Source organism: Hyperolius riggenbachi, chromosome 11, assembly GCF_040937935.1.
Source record: "Hyperolius riggenbachi isolate aHypRig1 chromosome 11, aHypRig1.pri, whole genome shotgun sequence".
In the NCBI taxonomy this organism is placed as follows: domain Eukaryota; kingdom Metazoa; phylum Chordata; class Amphibia; order Anura; family Hyperoliidae; genus Hyperolius; species Hyperolius riggenbachi.
In genome coordinates, this window is record NC_090656.1 from 11,605,870 (window position 1) to 11,628,132 (window position 22,263).

Sequence of the window (22,263 nt, forward strand, 5' to 3'; positions counted from 1 at the left end):
GTCTGTGTCTATCTCTAGGGTAAACTCAGCAGGGGTGGGGAGGCGGGATTCTTATCACTGGGGGGTGGGGGGATTCTTATCACTGCTGCTATTTAATTGAGAACTCTGTCTTGCATTCATTTGCAATCTATTAGTGGTTAGCTGTCTAATGCTGGGAAAACGCGGCTCGATTTTGAGCCATTAAGATGGCTCGTTAGATAATTTCCGACATGTCCGATCACCGTTCAATCGCCTTGCCGCTCGATTTCTCATTGAAGTGAATTAAAATTAAAATTTAAAAAAACGAGCGGAAGATAAGAGCGGGCAAAATGATCAGGTGCAGAATCGAACGCCAGAATCGACCAGTGTATTCCCAGCATTAAAGGGAAGGTTCAAGCAAAATAAAAAAATGAGTTTTACTTACCTGGGGCTTCTACCAGCCCCATGCAGCCATCCTGTGCCCTCGTGGTCACTCACTGCTGCTCCAGTCCCCCACTGGCAGCTTGCCGACTTCGGAGGTCGGGGGCCGCATTGCGTACGTTTTTACGCATTCCCGCTAGTGCAGGAACATTAACACATACATTTTTACGCGTTACTGGTTCAATGCGTAAATTTTTACGCATTGAACCAGTAATGCGTAAAAGTGTATGTGTTAATGTTCCTGCACTAGCGGGAATGCGTAAAAATTAACGCAATGCGACCCGCCAACCTCCCAGGTCAGCATGATGCAAGGGGGGGACTGGAACAGCAGTGAGTGACTACGAGGGCACAGGATGGCTGCATGGGGCTGGTAGAAGCCCCAGGTTAGTGAAACTCATTTTTGAATTTTCCTTGGACATTCCCTTTAAGCTACATACACATGTCCGACAAGCGCACAATGTGTACACGACCACCTGCACGACCTGACGAACTGCATGACCTGTCGTACCGCACGACCTGTATGTCCACACGTCCGGACGGATAAACGACCAACTCATTTACATACTGTAAATACATACTTACAAACGGAATGACGGACTACACATTGAAAACAAGTACAAGTCGTTCAAACATCTTGTACACATGCATTAACTGCACGATATCAGACCAACAGTTGTGTGAGTAGATCCGACAGTTGGATCGGTCGAAACGCCTGTTATCAGCTGCTCGTAAAGTCGTTGGCATGCGTACACATGCTTGATTGTTGTCCAATGGTCTAAAACAGACTAAAGTCAGACGTCAATCAGGCAGTTAGGTTGAGTGTGTGTATGGGCCTAAGCGGATCCGAGATGAAAAACTAACTATAACAAGTAACTTGTCTATATCTCTTAGCTAAAGTTTAGATAGTTTACACAGCAAATCTAGCTGCAAGCTTTAATAGAATAAAGGGGCCCATACACCTAACAATTTTCCCGCTGATATACAGCCGTTTCGATCACAGTGAAACGGCTGTGAAATCGCCGCGCACGCCGCTGACAGAACGATCGATTTCCTTCCGAAATCGATCATTCCCGTCGACCCATCCGTGCGGAAGATTTTTCTCGGTCGCCGGTGGGTCGGGAGTGCGTCGTTAGCGGCGTTCGAATGCCCGACGACCGACGCAATACAGCGGGTATACATTACCTGCTCCGGCCGACGCGAGTCCCCTGGTCTTCTCCTCTTCGGGCTCCAGAGCTACACAGAACTTCCTGTCCCGGCAGGATGTTTAAACAGTAGAGCGCCCTCTACTGTTTAAACTTCCCCTGGACAGGAAGTTCAGTAGCCGGAGCGGAGCAGAAAAGAAGACAGCGGGGACTCGCGCCGGCCAGAACAGGTAATGTATGAGGGGGGTGGGGGGTATCAGCAGCGGCAGCTCCACAGATTGTGATCGGTTTCAAGCTCAACACACACCATACAATCTTGGTTGTACAGATTTACCAAATCTTTGTAGTATAAGGGCCAACAGATTGAAAATACCTTGAATGATTGATTGGATAAGCTCTTATACTACATGAAAGTGGTAAGATTGAACAACCAAGATTGTATGGTGTGTGTTGAGCCTTAGGCTGAAATCGATTCACAATCTGTTTGCAGTAAAGGTGGCCATACGATCCCTCTCTGATCAGATTCGATCAGAGAGGGATCTATCTGTTGGTCGAATCTGATGGCAAATCGACCAGTGTATGGCCACATTAAGAATATTTCTTCCTGTGATACAATGACAGCAGACATGTTGTTTGTAAACATTACACAGAGGCAGGCTTATCTGTATCTTGAGCAAAAAAACCTAATCCCCTCTCCTCCTCCCCTCTGCCTCTGAAATCTCTGGCTAGTAATACCTCCCCCTCCTCCTGCCCAGACTGTGCTCCCATGAGCCCTTGCTACTGTCTGAAAGTGCCTTGGCTCTCTGAAAACCTGTGGGCGTGGCTTGTTTAATTTATAGGGAATTAGAGTATTAAAACAAAAAAGTATTTGAGGAATGCCATATAAACAATAGGAAAGGAACACAATTATTCAACGAGTAAAAGTTCATCTCAGATCCACTTTAAGTACACATGACCAACCTGCATCCTGATTATCATCTGACGTTAGTGTGTTGGAGGATAATCAGGCGTGTGTATGCATGCAAACAACTTGTCGAGCAACTGATAACAGGCGGTTTGCCCGATCCAACTGTCGGATCTATGTTGGTCTGATATCCTGCAGTTGGTGTGTGTGTGTACACGTTGTTTGAAAGACTTGTACTTGTTTTGAAGTCTGTCATTTTCTCTTGCTTGTGCAGTATGTTAATTGAGTTGGTTGTTTAGCCATCTAAGCGTGTGAACATACGGGACATGTGGTTCGTCAGGTTGTTTATCAGCTGTAAAATGAGCCATAAATTACTTTTCTCCTGTGTCGCTGTCACTTACACTAGGTAGTAGAAATCTGACACTTCTGATTTTGGACTAGCCCATCTCCTCATGGGGAATTCTCATGGTTTTGTTTTGTTTCAAAGGCACTTAGCAAATGGCAGTTGCTCTGCCCAGCTGCCAAAAAAAAGTGTGCAGCGAGAACAAAGGCTGGCCAGCATCATTGTATAAATCCTTTTCTGGGAATTTCTTTATAAAGAATTAAAGCCTTGATGGATCCCCCATGAAGAGATGGATTAGTTCAAAACCTGTTCGTTCTGACAGATTTCTACTACCCACTGTAAGGGACAGCAACATAGGAGAAAAGTAATTTATGGCTCATTTTACTCCGGGAGAAACATACTTCCTATTTGTATATGTTTGCATGTATTTTACATTTTACGATTTTTGCGATAGTGGACCTTTAAGGGAACCTGAAGCGAGAGGTATATGGAGGCTGCCATATTTACTTCATTTAAGCAATACCAGTTACCTGGCTGCCCTGGTGATCCTCTGCCTCTAAAACTTTTAGCCATGGGCCCTGAACAAGCATGCTGCAGATCAGGTGTTTCTGACATTTTTGTCAGATCTGACAAGATTAGCTGCATGCTTGCTTCTGGTGTTATTCAAACACTACTGCAGCCAAACAGATCAGCAGGGCAACTTCTATAGACCTCTCACTTCAAGTTCCATTTGTTTTGAATTACTGTATTTTACCATTTATACAGAGTTTATGGTAAGTATAAAGTGTGGAGTATAGTGCTGTTTTTTTTAGGCTCTCAAGCAACCAGAGACTACACTTATCCAGCATCAGCCAATCCCCACTTGCTGCCAGATAATGTATTCATTAGGTTTCCTTTTTTTTTATTTTCTTGGAACCTAAACTGAAGCTGAAAAAGAACTTACCTGCGGTTTCTACCAGCCCCCTGCAGCCGCCCTGTGCTCTCGCCGTCATGGAACGATTCTGCGCCCCCCCCCCCCACCGCCGCTCAGTTTTCGATTTCTGCAACATGTCCAGTCGAAGGCCACTGTGTCTGCGCGGTCCTGGCCGCGTGGGTCCTCTTCTACGCTGGCATAGCCGGTAGCTTCCTGTGCATGTGCAGGACAACATTTTCTCATTCTGTGCATGCACAGGATGCTCCCGGCAGCGTGATCAGACGCACACAGCCAGGGCTGCGCAGGCGCAGTGGCCATTGACTGGCCTAGTCGCCGAAATCAAAACTGAGCCACTTCAGGGGAACAGAGGATCAATCAGTGACAGCGCTGGCACAGGGCGGCTGCAGGGGGCTGGTAGAAGCCCCAGGTACGTTTTTATTTATTTATTTAGCTTCAGTTTAGGTTTTCTTTAAATCAAATTTATCAAGTCATCTTAATAACCCGCATAAAGCATGCCTCTTCTATGTGAAGCCCATGCACATTATTCATCAGCTGTCTGTGTGATTTTCTCTCTCTAGGATTGGCCCAAACAGCATAAGATGAGTATAAAGAACAATCCGAACGACCCGGCGCTGGTTTCCTGCTATGTCAACCAGGTGCTCAGGTGAGAGCATTGCATGCATGACATAATCTAATCACGCTGCAAAGCATTGTGGGATCTCCCAGCATATAAAGGGTTTAGCCTCCTCCTGGGAGCTGCATTGCTTTATTCACAGCGCATAATTCCCCCTCTGTTTACACAACAATATGGTGTGAGAGCGACTATCACAGGAAATTGGGAATGAATAGGAGCACTTGGACCTCTGCCTGAAGAATAGAGGAGGAATGTGCGGAGCCAGCGACCTGCACAGCCAGCTATAGAGATGGAAATCTGTGTACATTGTACACAGGTGCACTGCACTGGTGAAGCAAGCCTGGGAAAATGGCAGCTATGAATGCCTCCAGCAGCACTAAACACAGGTCACATGTACAAGCCAGAGTCGGGAAACACAGGTCACATGTACAAGCCAGAGTCACACAAGCTGTTTTATTTACAAAAAGTGCCCATGAGCAGCCCTGCAATGTGACCAATCCTGCACAAGCCTCTGCTGTGTCCTGATATGACCCAGGCTGTGGCTGCAGTAATAATCTGCAAATAGCTGGAGAAACTGCTTTATAAACATGGATTTTGTTTACAAACATTCTTCAGCCACTTCTATGTCCTGATATGACTCAGGCTGCCTTGACCACCCGCAAATATCAGGAGATGTAGCATTATCCCCATGTGTGTTGCATGGACAAATGTTTGAAAAAAAAAATCACTGCAGCCTCAAATTAATAACAAAATAATATGTAAATATTGGAGCCTCAATTTGGATGTGTTTAAAAAGTAACAGTGGAAGGGGGGGGGGGGGGGGGGGGGGGTGTAGGATTGATCACATGTACAATTGGGGGGTGGCAGCAGGACATTTTCCAATAGAGTTAAAGGATACCCAAAGTGACATGTGACATGATGAGATAGACATGTGTACAGGGAGTGCAGAATTATTAGGCAAATGAGTATTTTGGCCACATCATCCTCTTTATGCATGTTGTCTTACTCCAAGCTGTATAGGCTCGAAAGCCTACTACCAATTAAGCATATTAGATGATTTGCATCTCTGTAATGAGAAGGGGTGTGGTCTAATGACATCAACACCCTATATCATGTGTGCATAATTATTAGGCAACTTCCTTTCCTTTGGCAAAATGGGTCAAAAGAAGGACTTGACAGGCTCAGAAAAATCAAAAATAGTGAGATAACTTGCAGAGGGATGCAGCACTCTTAAAATTGCAAAGCTTCTGAAGCGTGATCAACGAACAATCAAGTGTTTCATTCAAAATAGTCAACAGGGTCGCAAGAAGCGTGTGGAAAACCCAAGGCGCAAAATAACTGCCCATGAACTGAGAAAAGTCAAGCGTGCAGCTGCCAAGATGCCACTTGCCACCAGTTTGGCCATATTTCAGAGCTGCAACATCACTGGAGTGCCCAAAAGCACAAGGTGTGCAATACTCAGAGACATGGCCAAGATAAGAAAGGCTGAAAGACGACCACCACTGAACAAGACACACAAGCTGAAACGTCAAGACTGGGCCAAGAAATATCTCAAGACTGATTTTTCTAAGGTTTTATGGACTGATGAAATGAGTGAGTCTTGATGGGCCAGAAGGATGGGCCCGTGGCTGGATTGGTAAAGGGCAGAGAGCTCCAGTCCGACTCAGACGCCAGCAAGGTGGAGGTGGAGTACTGGTTTGGGCTGGTATCATCAAAGATGAGCTTGTGGGGCCTTTTCGGGTTGAGGATGGAGTTAAGCTTAACTCCCAGTCCTACTGCCAGTTTCTGGAAGACACCTTCTTCAAGTAGTGGTACAGGAAGAAGTCTGCATCCTTCAAGAAAAACATGATTTTAATGCAGGACAATGCTCCATCACACGCGTCCAAGTACTCCACAGCGTGGCTGGCAAGAAAGGGTATAAAAGAAGAAAAACTAATGACATGGCCTCCTTGTTCACCTGATCTGAACCCCATTGAGAACCTGTGGTCCATCATAAAATGTGAGATTTACAAGGAGGGAAAACAGTACACCTCTCTGAACAGTGCCTGGGAGGCTGTGGTTGCTGCTGCACGCAATGTTGATGGTGAACAGATCAAAACACTGACAGAATCCATGGATGGCAGGCTTTTGAGTGTCCTTGCAAAGAAAGGTGGCTATATTGGTCCCTGATTTGTTTTTGTTTTGTTTTTGAATGTCAGAAATGTATATTTGTGAATGTTGAGATGTTATATTGGTTTCACTGGTAAAAATAAATAATTGAAATGGGTATATATTTGTTTTTTGTTAAGTTGCCTAATAATTATGCACAGTAATAGTCGCCTGCACACACAGATACCCCCCTAAAATAGCTAAAACTAAAAACAAACTAAAAGCTACTTTCAAAAATATTCAGCTTTGATATTAATGAGTTTTTTTGGGTTCATTGAGAACATGGTTGTTGTTCAATTATAAAATTATTCCTCAAAAATACAACTTGCCTAATAATTCTGCACTCCCTGTATGTACAGTGTGATCCTCACTGATAAGGAATTCCAACTATAAAACCCTTTCCTAGCAGAAAATGGCTTCTGAGTGCAAGAAAGAGATAACAAGGGACATTTCTTATCAGTGAGGGTCACAGTGTAGTCACTTCCTGTCTGAGTCAGGACTGAGTCAGCCACTTGCCTGGTATTTAACTCTTTCAGGGAGAGAAACAAAAAAGGAACACAGCATAGTTATTTGTGTGCTAGGCTAGGCACTGTACATTCACTTGTCTATCTCATCATGTCACTTCGGGTATCCTTTAATGCTGAAATCTATTGGAAATTGGTATGTAGTATCTCTGATCAGAGAGATCTGTGGAACTGATGTATGGCCATCTATTCTGACCATGTGACATGACTAATTCCTGTGTATTTCTCTCTCTGTACATCAGCACCTCGGAGCATCCTGTTGCCAAACTTGTACGGAAACTTCAGTGCCAGTTATACAGCTTGATGTACCCCATCATCAGTATAGAGCCAGCTCCGGTGTCTTCCCCAACATGCAAGTTTTCCCACTTCTCCCTCCCTGCAGAGCCCTCCTTCTCCCCAACCACTGTCCCCAGTAAACTGCGCTCCTCCAAGAGCTTGCACTGCCTGTCCAGCCTGCCGCGGCCCTCCATACAGCACAGCCGCTCCATAGGAGAGCTGGGGGATAACCTGGAGCTAGCGACAAGCAGCCAGACCGACCGTGCTGCAGAGAGGAGGGACATGGAGAGCTCTTTTGAAGACCTGGAGCACCTGTTGTCGCCCACATTAGCGTCAGGGCCTGGCACCCTCAACAACCTGACGCCGAAACAGCGGTTAAAAATGGTGGTGAAGGAAATCCACCGTGCCAGAGGTGAGTGTTGTCCTATACTGTGGGTATTTTGTTATACATCTGTTGGCCACTTCAAGGAAACCTGACATGAGAGGGAAATGGAGGCTTTCCTTTTAAAGAGGAACTCCAGTGAAAATAATGTAATAAAAAAAAGTTCTTAATTTTTACAGTAATTATGTATAAATGATTTAGTCAGTGTTTGCCCATTGTAAAATCTTTCCTCTTCCTGATTTACATTCTGCCATTTATCACATGGTGACATTTTTTACTGCTGGCAGGTGATGTCAGTGGATGGAGATGCTGCTTGCTTTTTTGGCAGTTGTAAACCGCTGTTATTTCCCACAATGCAACGAGGTTCACAGACAGGAAACTGTCAGGACCATAGTCCTGACATCACACTGTGGGAGGGGTTTCACCACAATATCAGTCATAGAGAGCCCCCTGATGATCTGTTTTTGAAAAGGAAAAGATTTCTTATGGGAAAGGGGGTATCAGCTACTGATTGGGATGAAGTTCAATTCTTGGTTATGGTTTCTCTTTTTTTTTTTTTTTCATGTAGCGAGACAACGTCCCTCCGATCGCCTTGGATCTCTTGGAGGGCTTCCCCCATTGCCATGGCGACGGGGCGGGATGACGTCATCGACGTAGTGACGTCAAAGGGGAATCCGATCCACCCCACAGCGCTGCCTGGCACTGATTGGCCAGGCAGCGCACGGGGTCTCGCCTGGGGGGGCCCTGCATCGCGGCGGGTAGCGGCGGATCGGCGGTGGGCGGCGGCGATCGGGTGAGACACGCAGCAAGCAAAGTGCTTGCTGCGTGTTTAAAAAAAAAAATTATTCAAATCGGCCCAGCGGGGCCTAAACGGCGACCTCCGGCGGTAATGGACGTAACAATGCGTCCATACCGCTCAGGAGGTTAAACAATACTAGTTGCCTGGCAGTCCTGCTCATCTCTTTGGCATCAGTAGTGTCTGAATTGCGCACCTGAAACAACTATGCAGCTAATTCCAGCAGACCACTTCCTCGGCGTGCTTGTTCAGGGTCTATGGCTTATAGTATTATGCTGGGGTTACACGGTACGTTTCTGTACCGTGTATCGAGCAGCTGATACCGGGAGCTGATAATATTCAGCAGGTCCGATGACCCCGCTCGATCCCCGCTGGCGGACAATGGCGGGGAATCGAGCGGCTGATAAGGAGCGCCGGGGAGGACGAGCGGGGATCGATCCGGGGGGACGCGGCGGGAGTCGATTCGGCGACGAGCGGGGACGCGCCGGCATTGAGCCGCTTGCTTGATACCAGCGCATTATCGCGCCGTGTATGCCCAGCATAAAGGTAGCCATACACTGTTTAAACTTCCTGCCGGGCAGGAGGAACTGAAGCATGCCGGAGACCAGCGCGGACACGGAGCAGCAGTGACCGGGCGTAGACGTGGCGGCGGAGCAGGTAATGTATGCGGCTCTATTGCGTCGGTCGTCGGGTACTCGAACGCCGCTAGCGACGCGCTCCCTACCCGCGGGCGATCTACGCTACTTTTCCGCACGGAGCGATCGACGGGATCGGACAAAAAGGATCGAAATTCGGCGTGTAGCGCGAACGATTGGCAGCAGATTCGATCCCAGTGATCGAATCTGCTGTCGAAACGGCGGCGAATCGGGCCAGTGTATGGCCACCTTAATAGATTTTTCTGTTAAATGGTCATTATCTCTGGTGCATTGTTTTCTGGTTATCTCCTGCTGAGTAGAACAATGCCTAATTGCTCAGCAGATAGATGGTAAGAGATACATTTCCAACATGTTGAACTTTATCTGGCAGGTAAATCTAATGCTGGGCATACACGGTGAGTTGTTTCTTATCAATCGACCTGCTGATGGCTCGATTGATAATTTCCGACGTGTCCGATCTCTGCGCCGGATCGATACAGCGCTCAATCCCCGCGGGTGGACAATGGTAGAAACGAGCCTCAGATAAGGAAGCGCCCGCGGGGACGAGAGGGGACATGCCGGCATCGAGCCAGCGGCTCGATTCTGCCGCATAAACGCACCGTGTATGCCCAGCATAACAGAAAATTGTATGGTGTACACCCAGCATTCGCCAATAACCCTGAACAAGCATGAAGATCTGGTGCTCTAACAAGATTAGCTGCATGCTTGTTTCATGTGTGCGACTCAGACAGGATAGCCAGGCAACTGGTAATGTTAACCACTTCCCAACTGAGGGGTTTTACCCCCTGACCACCAGAGCAATTTTCACCTTTCAGCGCTCCTTCCATTCATTCGTCTATAATTTTATCATTACTTATCGCAATGAAATGAACTATATCTTGTTTTTTTCGCCACCAATTAGGCTTTCTTTAGGTGGGACATTATGCCAAGAATAATTTTATTCTAAATGTGTTTTAATGGGAAAATAGGAAAAAATGTATTATTTTTCAGTTTTCGGCCTTTATAGTTTTTAAATAATGCATGCTACTGTAATTAAAACCCATTAAATGTATATGCCTATTTATCCCGGTTATAAAACCGTTTAAATTATGTCCCTATCACAATGTTTGCCGCCAATATTTTAGTTGGAAATAAAGGTGCATTTTTTTCAGTTTTGCGTCCATCCCTAATTACAAGCCCATAGTTTATAAAGTAACAGTGTTATACCCTCTTGACATAAATATTTAAAACGTTCAGTCCCTAAGGTAACTATTTATGTATTTTTTTTAAATTGTAAATTTTATTTTTTTTTTTAATTACAAAAAAAAAAAAATTGGGGAGTGTAGGAGGTAAGGAGTTAATTTTTTGTGGAAAACAAGTTTGTGTGTAAAAAATGGTTAGGGTGTAGTTTTACTATTTGGCCACAAGATGGCAACATTACAAATTAGTTTCAGGCGACCTGGACGCTTGCAGGAAGTAGAAAGAGGCTGGGACTTTGTTATTTTTCACAATGATCGCGCTGCTCAGCCGAGCGGCAGCAGATCATTGCGGGGCTGAGATCAACGAACGGGAATGGATTTTCCCGTTCGTTGATCTCTGGGCGAGCGGGCGGCGGCGTGTTTACTAGCGGCGGGCGGCGTGTTTACAAGCGGGAGCACGGACAGCGGCGGGAGTGCGCAGAGTACGGATTTCTCCGTCCCTGGGGGTGAAAGGATGGAAAAAGGGGCGGAGAAATCCGTACGCGCGGGGGTAAAGTGGTTAAAAGGGAAATAAATATGGCAGCCTCCATATCTCTCTCACTTCATTTGTCCTTTAAAAGACACCCGGAATTGAGGGGATATGGAGGCCGATACATTCATTTCCTTTCAAACAATGCAGATTACCTGGTTGTCCTGCTGATCCTCTGCCTCTATAATATTTTTTAGCCTTAGACCCTAAACAAGCATGCAGATCAGGTGGTCTGACTGAAGTCTGACTAGATTGGACGCATGCTTGGTTCAGGTATGTGATTCAGGTACACTAATGCATGAAAGAACAGCGGAACAGCCAGGCAACTGGTATTGTTTAAAGGAGATTCATATGGAAGCCTCCATATCCCACTCAGTTTAGGTATGGTTTAAAGTGTACCTGAGATGGTGTGTGTGTGTGTGGGCCAATTTATACTTACCTGGGGCCTCCTCCAGCTCCGTGAGGTGCTGGGGGTCCCTCCCCGGCCGCTCAGTTCTCTCTGAAATCCTCCCGGTAATCGGGTCAGTCGCCGCTAGTCGTGGTCCTCAGCGCCAGTACTAGACAGGGGCAGAGTGCTCCAGGCTGCGGGAGCACGTCGGGGGTGCATGCACAGGAGAGCGCTGCCGGCCTGATTACTGGGACGTTTTATGAGAGAATGAAGAGGCCAGAGAGGACGTTGAGGGACCTCCAGCATCTCATGACGCTGGAACAAGCCCCAGGTAAGTATAAACAGGCCCACACACTCCATCTCAGGTACACTTTAACCACTTAATGACAACCAGACTTACAAAAACGTCCTGCTAGAGCCTCTTAACGGCTTCAGGATGTTTTTATAAGTCAAACAGTGCTGCTGCTGTGCGCGCTCCCGCGTGTGCACGTGAGATTAGTGAGGGGGGAAAAAACATAGAAAAAAATACACCTTTATTTCCAAATAATAAATTGTCACCATACTTTGTACTAGGGACATAATTAAAATCTTGTGATAATCAGGACAACCAGGCAGATAAAATGTGTGGGTTTTATGTACAGTAGCAGTGTTTATATTAAAACCATAGGGGATGAAATTGGAGAAATAGTGTATTTTTTCATTTTTTCCTTGTATTTCCCCTCAAAATGCATAGAAAATAAAGTAATTAATGAAAACAAATATCAACCTGAAAAAGCCTAATTGGTGGTGAAAAAAACAAGATATAGATCATTTCATTGTGATTAGTAGTGATTAAACTATTGGCAAATGAAAGGGATGAGCACTGAATGGTGAAAATCGCTCTTGTCCATTATGGTAGAAACCGCTTTGGGGTGAAGTGGTTAAAGAAAGTCTGAAGCCTAAAAGAAAATAAAAAAATAATAAAAACAGATACTTACCTAAGGAGAGGGAAAGACAGGCCGCTACGTACTGCACTCACGTGAGCGCAGTACACAGCCGCTGGTCTTCTGGAGCCTGAGTGCTTCCAATGATTGCCGAAGTCTCACCCGGCGGGAGATACAAATGGAGGAGCCTGCTGGAGACCGAGGACAACGGGAGAGAAGCAGGAAGGCTCTATAGAACCCAGAGCCTTCCCTCTACTTAGGTAAGTTTCTGTTTTTTTTTTTTTTTTTCTTTTAGGCTTCAGATTCACTTTAAAGAGGCGCTGTAGTGACATACAGTAGAGTGCAGTAATTTATTCAGGATACCTACTTTTACTGTAATTTTCCTATACCTCAGTGATGCACCTGCCAGCAGTAAAGGGGTCACCACCAGTGATAAGCTTCCGAAAGTAAATCGGTGTCAGGAAAGATTTTACAGTGAAAAATACTGATTTAAAGTGGAGCTGAACTCTTGCACAGGACAGAAGGAAAACGGAGAGAAATGCACCCTGTGTGTATTTAGAGAAGTTAGCCTGTTTACTTCCCCCACATTTGTGTCTAATCACAAGTTGTAACTTGATCTCTCCCCATGTCACATGACCGCCACGGCAGATAAGCTCATTTGAAAGCACAGCCTGTAAATATGTCTGCTTCCAGGGGCTTGATTCACAAAGCCGTGCAAACGGGTGTGCTAAACAGTTAGCACGTGAAGTGCCGTTCGCGGACTTTTGCATTGCGCGCACCAAAGTCCGCAAACGGCACTTCACGTGCTAACTGTTTAGCACACCCGTGCTAAACAGTTTGCACGGCTTTGTGAATCAAGCCCCATGAATCAGGGAGTAGACACACGGCAGATTTATTGCAGGATTTGTATCAGCTGTAACAAAGAAATGTTTTTGTTTAAAGGTCATTATGCTGTTGTGTATCTTTTAGAGCAGAGAAGATTTCTGAGTTCAGGTCCACTTTAATAAATTATAAATGAATATTTTAAAGAAAAATAAGCATTTAATTAATGACATTCTTTTCACTGCAGTTCCTCTTTCACATAATGTGACCATTTCATTTTGTAATAGGAAAGGGAGAGTCTGAGGGGCTGTTTGGAGAGGCTTTCAGATGGTTGATGGGGAGATGGAAATGTACTGCAGAATTGTCCTTTTTTTTTTTTTTTTTTACAGCAGATTAATCATTGGATTCTCAGCTTCTCCGGTGTCCAGCCACCAGGGGGCAGCACAGTGTAGGCAGCAATAGTAAGCCCTCTATAGCTTGTAGCTCACACTGGTAAAGTATTATTATTAATAATATTAATAATTAATATTATTGTTTTTATAAAGCCCCAACATATTCCGTGGCGCCAGTGGCGTACCTAGGGCATTTGGCACCCGGTGCTGGGTATTAAAAGACACTCCCCCCCCCTAAAAATGGGCGTGGCCACAACCTGCGGCGTGCTTCGCAGCAAAACAATGGGCGTGGTCATGACCATATGAGGGCGGAGCTAACTGTATTTTAAAGTATTAGCTAGTATAGTTGCCCCCAGTATAGCTGCCCCCAGTGGAGCTAGTATAGTTGCCCCCAGTATAGCTAGTTTAGTTGCCCCCAGTATAGCTAGTATATTTGCCCCCAGTGTAGCTAGTATATTTGCCCCCAGTGTAGCTAGTATATTTGCCCCCAGTATAGCTAGTATAGCTGCCCCCAGTATAGCTAGTATAGCTGCCCCCAGTATAGCTAGTATAGCTGCCCCCAGTATAGCTGCCCCCAGTATAGCTAGTATAGCTGCCCCAAGTATAGCTAGTTTAGTTGCCCCCAGTATAGCTAGTATAGCTGCCCCAAGTATAGCTAGTTTAGTTGCCCCCAGTATAGCTAGTTTAGCTGCCCCCAGTATAGCTAGTATAGCTGCCCCCAGTATAGCTAGTATAGCTGCCCCCAGTATAGTTGCCCCCAGTATAGCTAGTATAGCTGCCCCCAGTATAGCTGCCCCCAGTATAGCTAGTATAGCTGCCCCCAGTATAGCTGCCCCCAGTACTGCTGCCCCCAGTATAGCTAGAATAGCTGCCCCCAGTATAGCTAGTTTAGTTGCCCCCAGTATAGCTAGTATAGCTGCCCCCAGTATAGCTCCCCCCAGTATAGCTAGTATAGCTGCCCCCAGTATAGCTGCCCCCAGTATAGCTAGTATAGCTGCCCCCAGTATAGCTGCCCCCAGTATAGCTAGTATAGCTGCCCCCAGTATAGCTGCCCCCAGTATAGCTAGAATAGCGGCCCCCAGTATAGCTAGTTTAGTTGCCCCCAGTATAGCTAGTATAGCTGCCCCCAGTATAGCTAGTATAGCTGCCCCCAGTATAGCTGCCCCCAGTATAGCTGCCCCCAGTATAGCTAGAATAGCTGCCCCCAGTATAGCTAGTTTAGTTGCCCCCAGTATAGCTAGTATAGCTGCCCCCAGTATAGCTAGTATAGCTGCCCCAGTATAGCTAGTATAGCTGCCCCCAGTATAGCTGCCCCCAATATAGCTAGTATAGCTGCCCCCAATATAGCTAGTATAGCTGCCCCCAGTATAGCTAGTATAGCTGCCCCCAGTATAGCTAGTATAGCTGCCCCCAGTATAGCTAGTATAGTTGCCCCCAGTATAGCTAGTATAGCTGCCCCCAGTATAGCTAGTATAGCTGCCCCCAGTATAGCTAGTATAGCTGCCCCCAGTATAGCTAGTATAGCTGCCCCCAGTATAGCTGCCCCCAGCAGATTAATCATTGGATTCTCAGCTTCTCCGGTGTCCAGCCACCAGGGGGCAGCACAGTGTAGGCAGCAATAGTAAGCCCTCTATAGCTTGTAGCTCACACTGGTAAAGTATTATTATTAATAATTAATATTATTGTTTTTATAAAGCCCCAACATATTCCGTGGCGGCGCTGTACAAAGTAGCAAAACAAACAAGGGGTACATAATGATACAGACAAGGATATTTAAACAGAGATAATTTAAACAGTGTAATAACACAAATAAGCAAATAAAATATGTGGGTTTTAATTATGGTAGCATTTATTATTTAAAATAATAATGACCAAAAACGGAGAAATAATTTTTTGGGTATTATTTCCCTTAAAAATGCACATAAACTAAAACAATTCTTAGCAAAATTCACCACCCAAAGAAAGCCTAATTGATGGAGTAAAAATCAAGATGTAGATCATTTAGTTGTGATGAGTAGTGATAAAGTTATATGTGAATGAATGGAGGGAGCACTCAAAGGTGAAAATTGCTCTGCTGCTCAAGGGGAAAAAACCCTCAGTGGGTAGGTGGTTAAAGGGCAACTGAAGTGAGAAGACTTTGGAGGCTGCCATATTTATTTCCTTTTAAACAATACCAGTTGCCTGGCTGCCCTGCTGGTCTATTTGGCGGCAGTAGTGTCTAAATCACACCAGAAACAAGCATGCAGCTAATCCTGTCAGATCTGACAATAATGTCAGAAACACCTGATCTGCTGCATGCTTGTTCAGGGGCTATGGCTAAAAGTATTAGAGGCAAAGGATCAGCAGGACAGCCAAGCAACTGGTAACTGGTATTGCTTACCGTAAATGGAAGTAAATATGGCAGCCACCATATCCCTCTCACTTCAGTTGTCCTGTAACTGCTACCTCCATAGTCTTTCCACTACAGACATTACACTGAGCTAGACATAATAGTGTGTATGTAAAGATACACAGTGGAGATGAGGAAACTCAATGGCTGGAGGAAGACTACAACATTGGGGAATGGATACATCATCAGTGACTTGTGCAAATCAGGCACTGGGACCAGCATCTCTCTACTCATACAAACCCAGTTGTATTACACCAGAACCAGTGGCGTAGCAATAGGGGATGCAGAGGTGGTGACCGCACCGGGGCCCCTGGACCAGAGGGGCCCATTAGGGGCCCTTCTTCATCCATCTGCATTTCATTGGTGCTATGCTGGTAATTAATACCTCTATATGTGCATTGCATAGTAGTAATACTTAATCCTTAAGGTGCGTACACACGCTGCATTTTTACAAGCAACGGTCCGTCAGACCCTCCCGCGGAGCGGACGTTCTGCCGACAGTAGCACGTGAGTACAGACTGATAAGCGGATCAGTCAAAAACAGTCATTATCAGTCTGCCGACAGCTTGTACACTTGTGCTACTATCAGCAGAACGACTGCTCCGCGGGAGGGTCTGACGGTCCCATCGCTTGTAAAAATACGGTGTGTACGCGCCTTTGCTCTGATTACACCTCTCTGACACTGCAGCTGTCCTTGTTGGACTTTGAGGCTACATACCAACAGAGTGCTTGGCACATAGTGTGTACCAGGCTTTAGAGTCAAACACATTTTCCAGTAGAAAAATACATATATTTACATAGATCTGTATATCGGCCCTGAAAGAGGGACAAGTGAGGAGGAAAGAGGGACAGGGAGATTGGGTTCCAAAGAAGGGCTGTCCCTCCGAAAGAGGGACAGTTGGGAACTATGTATTAAGTTCCCACCTCCCCGCAAGCCCTACAGCACAAATTATCTGTGGTGGCATCAATATTAGATCAGTAGTATGGAGTTCTGTAACTTCTCACCAGGGTTGTTTTGGGGCATAGGCACTACAGGACACTGTATTGGATTGGATGCCATGAACATACCTCCGTCCTGAACTAAGCCATGTCTCCCAAATGAAGCCACACCCCCACAGGGGTTTGTACCTCTTTCTGTCCCCTTCTGCCACCTTCAGTCCCCCTGTGCCACATCTGCCCCCCCCCCCCCCCCCCCCCGTGTGTCCCACTGTGCCTCCTTATGTCTCCCTTTGCGCCACCTTCAGTCCCCTGGTGCCATATCTGCCCCCCCCCCCCCCCCGTGTGTCCCACTGTGCCTCCTTATGTCTCCCTTTGTGCCACCTTCAGTCCCCCTGTGCCACCTCTGCCCCCTTGTGCGTCCAGAGATGGATTCAAGTGAAATGGTGCCCTAGACAAGCAACGACTTTGGGCCCACCCATCTGCAGCGCTATACTCTGCACTTACACACTAGGCTAGGGTAGTGCAGGAAGCGGCTGTGCAGCAAAATGCAATAGGATCTGCAGGTGATCTGTATCTCAGAGACACCCTGTATTATGCATCCACTCTATACAGCACATGGTTTACATTCTGTAGTATAGTGTTTCTTTTTGGGCAGGAATTGGAGGGGGGGGGGGGACAGGACTTCTTGCCTGGAGTGACAGGCTAGTAACGCCCATGCATCTCACTAGCCTCTTGTATTAAAGAACAGTATTATCATGTCTGCATTATGCAGCGGTTTCCATTGTGTATAACTTCTATGTCAGTGAATACCGAGGTCCAATCACAGCTTGTCATTGGGTTTCTTCTCTGCAGACAAGTTGATCTCCGCGTTCTTATTGGCTCTGGATCTCCCCGCCTCCTCCACAGTGAAGGATGTTTGTGTAGCATATCTGGATGAGAACTTCTTCCCTCCGCTGTGGCCGGCTCTCCTGGCTCTGTACAGGTAACGACTGTGTTATAAATCTCAGCCTAGGGGGCGGCACCGAAAACAGGAAGTGACACGCACAGGCAGCAGTTAACACACTTTACTATTCATGGCAAAGTATTACATCCGGGACCACCATCAGAAATATTTGGGACCCATACTGAGCAAACCTACTGGGCCCCCCTCACTCCCCGCTGGCCCCACATGGCAAAGGCCTGAACACATTTACGTCCGTGTGACTGCTTTTCACACACTCCCGTGGCTGGGAGCGCTCTGTGCATGCTCAGTTGAAGACTAACTGGGCTTGCACAGAACACTCCCAGCTACTATGGGAGCATGATGGAAGAGGCACGCGGCACAGAACAGTGTATGTGCAGTGCCCCGCTACCCAACTGGAGTGTGCAGACTTCACAGGAGCACAACGGATTGGACCGTAAGGGTATTGACGAAGCTGATGGACTACAGGGGACTGGAAGGAGCCCCAGGTAAGTAAAAATCCTTGTCTTTCATTCTTCTCAGGCTTAATTTAAAGGGAATGTCCAAGGTGGTTTAAAAAAAAAAATTACTTCGGGCTTCCTCTAGCCCCTTGCAGCCGTCCTGTGCCCTCGCCACAGCTCCGCTCCCCTCAGGTGGCCTGGGGTCCCCTCCGGTGCAAGAGGCCTACTTGCGCTTCAGCGTGCGGCTCACGTAGTGCTAACGTCATCCGGACTGTACTGCGCAGTAGTTCTGCACCTGCACAGTACAGTCCGGATGATGTCAGTGTGACTCTGTGAGCCGGATGGTGAAGCGCAAGTAGATGCCGGCCTGGTGAGGTCGGCATCTGCACCGGAGGAGACTGGGGGCCACTGGAGCTGCGGCGAGGGCACAGGATGACTGCCAGAGGCTGGAGGAAGCCCCAGGTAAGTGGATATTTTTATTCATCCTGGACCTTCCCTTTAATCACTGACTAAGGTAACTCCTGAAACAGCCCCACTGCACCTCTCATCACATGTAAAAACAAAACAGAGGACACCAAGAGCCCAATAGTGCAATATTGTCTGGTAAGCTCAATATATAATGTAAAGTCAAAGGTTCTTATACTCACAAAGGTGGGTTACCATCAGGTAACCACTTGACAGGCAGGTGGGGAGTATTAGTACCTGACCCCACTCAGGTATAAAAGTCGCTCTCTGTAGATAGGAAAATGGGGAAAGAACGCCTCCACCAGGGGTGGACTTAATCATGCTGTAATATGTACGGACAGAGGCGCCAAGCAGAGTAAAACAATGTTCTAAAAATGATAAAAAAGAGGGAAGTCGAGGTGGACTTACCTCCCTCTGGTAGTGGACATATACTCAAATGCAGAGTAAAAAATATACAAATTATTCACACCTCCATAAAATCGCAACGCGTTTCGCAGTCAACAATCCCGCTTCATCAGGCAGTACAGGAGCATATAAAACTGGTTCAGGTTCTGGTTCAGGTCCATAAAGCGCTCACACGCTTTATGGACCTGAACCAGTTTTATATGCTCCTGTACTGCCTGATGAAGCGGGATTGTTGACCGCGAAACGCGTTGCGATTTTATGGAGCTGTGAATAAATTGTATATTTTTTACTCTGCATTTGAGTATATGTCTGCTACCAGAGGGAGGTAAGTCCACCTCGACTTCCCTCTTTTTATCATTTTTAGAACATTGTTTTACTCTGCTTGGCGCCTCTGTTCGTACATATTACAGCACCTCTCATCACATGAATGGGCAGCCCAAGCGTTACACTGATTCCGTGCGGGGCCCCCCTGTGATGCCCTGAAGGCGGCCCTGATTACATCTGTTAGGCTTTTATTAGTATCGGAGGTTCTGTCCTGTAACACAGTCAAATATGACAGGAACTGGGGGGGTAGGGAAGATTCTTCCAGTGGTGCGGACAGCAATAAAAATCAGTTTTGTTTTTATTTCTTTTTTCCCCGCTTATTTCTGTAAAAAAGGGAAATCCCGCTTACCAAAATAACATCCTCTTGTTTCCCTTCTGCTCTCAGACAGATGTTCTTTCTACGAGAAGGAAATATTCTCCACGTCATGGATTCTTACAGCACAGCGACCCCAGTTACTCTAGGAGTACCGCTAAACCTTTCCCCTGAAGATGTCAAAGAGCCATACAAATCCGCTATCCAGGACCTGGAGCAGCTGCCCAATCAGCGCAGCCCTAACAAGAAGCTAGAGTGCATCGGTGAATATAGTTCTCTAATGGAAATACTGCAGAGATAACCTGCGGCTGTAAAATAGTGCAGCAAAGTTAGATTTCATTGTGTAGGTCGTACTGATGGAATCTGTTATTACAGCTAAAAGATTTGCTAAATCCAGGAGACAGTGCGGAAGGCAAGGGACCTCCCCTTTCCAGTGTAGCCCACACACTGCTAGATCCAGGAGACAGTGTGGGAGGCAAGGGACCTCCCCTTTCCAGTGTAGCCCACGCACTGCTAGATCCAGAAGACAGTGTGAGAGGCAAGAGACCTCCCCTTTCCAGTGTATCCCGCACACTGCTAGATCCAGGAGACTGTGCAAGAGGCAAGGGACCTCCCCTTTTCAGTGTAGCCCACACACTGATAGATCCAGGAGACTGTGCAAGAGGCAAGGGACCTCCCCTTTCCAGTGTAGCCCGCACACTGCTAGATCCAGGAGACTGTGCAAGAGGCAAGGGACCTCCCCTTTCCAGTGTATCCTGCACACTGCTGGGTCCAGGAGACAGTGCGGGAGGCAAGGGACCTCCCCTTTCCAGTGTAGCCCACACACTGCTAGACCCAGGAGACAGTGCGAGAGGCAAGGGACCTCCCCTTTCCAGTGTATCCTGTACACTGCTAGATCCAGGAGACAGTGTGAGAGGCAAGGGACCTCCCCTTTCCAGTGTAGCCCACACACTGGTAGATCCAGGAGACAGTGTGGGAGGCAAGGGACCTCCCCTTTCCAGTGTAGCCCACACACTGCTAGATCCAGGAGACTGTGCGAGAGGCAAGGGACCGCCCCTTTCCAGTGTAACCCGCACACTGCTAGATCCAGGAGACTGTGCAAGAGGCAAGGGACCGCCCCTTTCCAGTGTAGCCCGCACACTGCTAGATCCAGGAGACTGTGCAAGAGGCAAGGGACCTCCCCTTTTCAGTGTAGCCCACACACTGATAGATCCAGGAGACTGTGCAAGAAGCAAGGGACCGCCCCTTTCCAGTGTAGCCCGCACACTGCTAGATCCAGGAGACTGTGCAAGAGGCATGGGACCTCCCCTTTCCAGTGTAGCCCGCACACTGCTAGAACCAGGAGACTGTGCAAGAGGCAAGGGACCTCCCCTTTTCAGTGTATCCTGCACACTGCTAGATCCAGGAGACAGTGCGGGAGGCAAGGGACCTCCCCTTTCCAGTGTAGCCCACACACTGCTATACCAGGAGACAGTGTGAGAGGCAAGGGACCTCCCCTTTCCAGTGTAGCCCACACACTGCTAGATCCAGGAGACAGTGCGAGAGGCAAGGGACCTCCCCTTTCCAGTGTATCCTGCACACTGCTAGATCCAGGAGACAGTGTGAGAGGCAAGGGACCTCCCCTTTCCAGTGTATCCTGCACACTGCTAGATCCAGGAGACAGTGCGAGAGGCAAGGGACCTCCCCTTTCCAGTGTATCCTGTACACTGCTAGATCTAGGAGACAGTGCGAGAGGCAAGGGACCTCCCCTTTCCAGTGTATCCTGTACACTGCTAGATCCAGGAGACAGTGCGAGAGACAAGGGACCTCCCCTTTCCAGTGTATCCTGTACACTGCTAGATCCAGGAGACAGTGCGAGAGGCAAGGGACCTCCCCTTCCTCTAACTTATTGAAGCTTTACAATTATTTATAGATGGGATAGTGGTGATGCTGTCCACCTTCTTTTTATGTGTGTAACGCTGATTGACCTCCTCTCTATGGACAACTTGTTTTCTGATTTGATCAGAGCATCAATCCAGGGGCAAACGCAGGATTTTTAAGGGGGGGGTTCCTGAAAGGTCCAGAAGCACGTATGTCCCCGAGTGCTAGCGAATACAGGTGGCTCCATACTGCCCATGCACAAAAGTGCGCTGGCGTATTACGGAGCTGCCTATCTTTGGAAGTACTCAAGGACACGAGTGTTTCTGAGGGCTTCTGGTAGCAGCAAATGTGAACGGGGTACAGCGCTGGAACAACTCCCCAAGAGAGGAACAGGAGATAGACTTAGTTTGGACAATTCAGTGGAATATGCTACATAGTGTCACATAGCGCAAGCGATACCCATATGATGCAGGGATATATGCATCTGCGGAAGATGGCGGCGCTATATAAATACTAAATAATAATATTTTGCCTCACCAGGATTGCACTTTTATTTAGCTTTCCTGTATGACAAGAACACACAGCCAGCTCTAGGGGAAGAGGGAAACAAAGGTGAATGAAGGAGGCTGGTGCACACCAAGAGGGCTTCTGAGCGTTTTTCAAATCAACAGTGATTTGAAAAGCGCTTGACTAATGTTACCCTATGTGGGTGTTCCCACAGCAGCGTTGTGATTTTTTCAAAATCGCAGGTATACTGCATGTAGCATGTTTTTGAGCAATTCATTCAAAAATCGCTCTGAAAATCACTTCACAAAATC

At 47.0% G+C, this 22,263-nt stretch overlaps 1 protein-coding gene across 2 annotated transcripts in view; it reads left to right on the top strand.

Annotated features, from left to right (window-relative positions):
* Nucleotides 1-22,263, top strand: part of VPS9D1 (VPS9 domain containing 1) — a 101,149-nt gene that overhangs the window by 56,755 nt on the left and 22,131 nt on the right. For both annotated transcript variants that reach the window (XR_011024962.1, XM_068261694.1), the window contains exons 9-12: nucleotides 4,280-4,365; nucleotides 7,250-7,695; nucleotides 17,530-17,659; nucleotides 19,658-19,848. Coding sequence is in view for 1 of the 2 variants with exons in the window: in XM_068261694.1 (XP_068117795.1) it covers nucleotides 4,280-4,365; nucleotides 7,250-7,695; nucleotides 17,530-17,659; nucleotides 19,658-19,848 (853 nt within the window). In the remaining variant the exon portion in view is untranslated. The remainder of the gene's footprint in view (nucleotides 1-4,279; nucleotides 4,366-7,249; nucleotides 7,696-17,529; nucleotides 17,660-19,657; nucleotides 19,849-22,263) is intronic.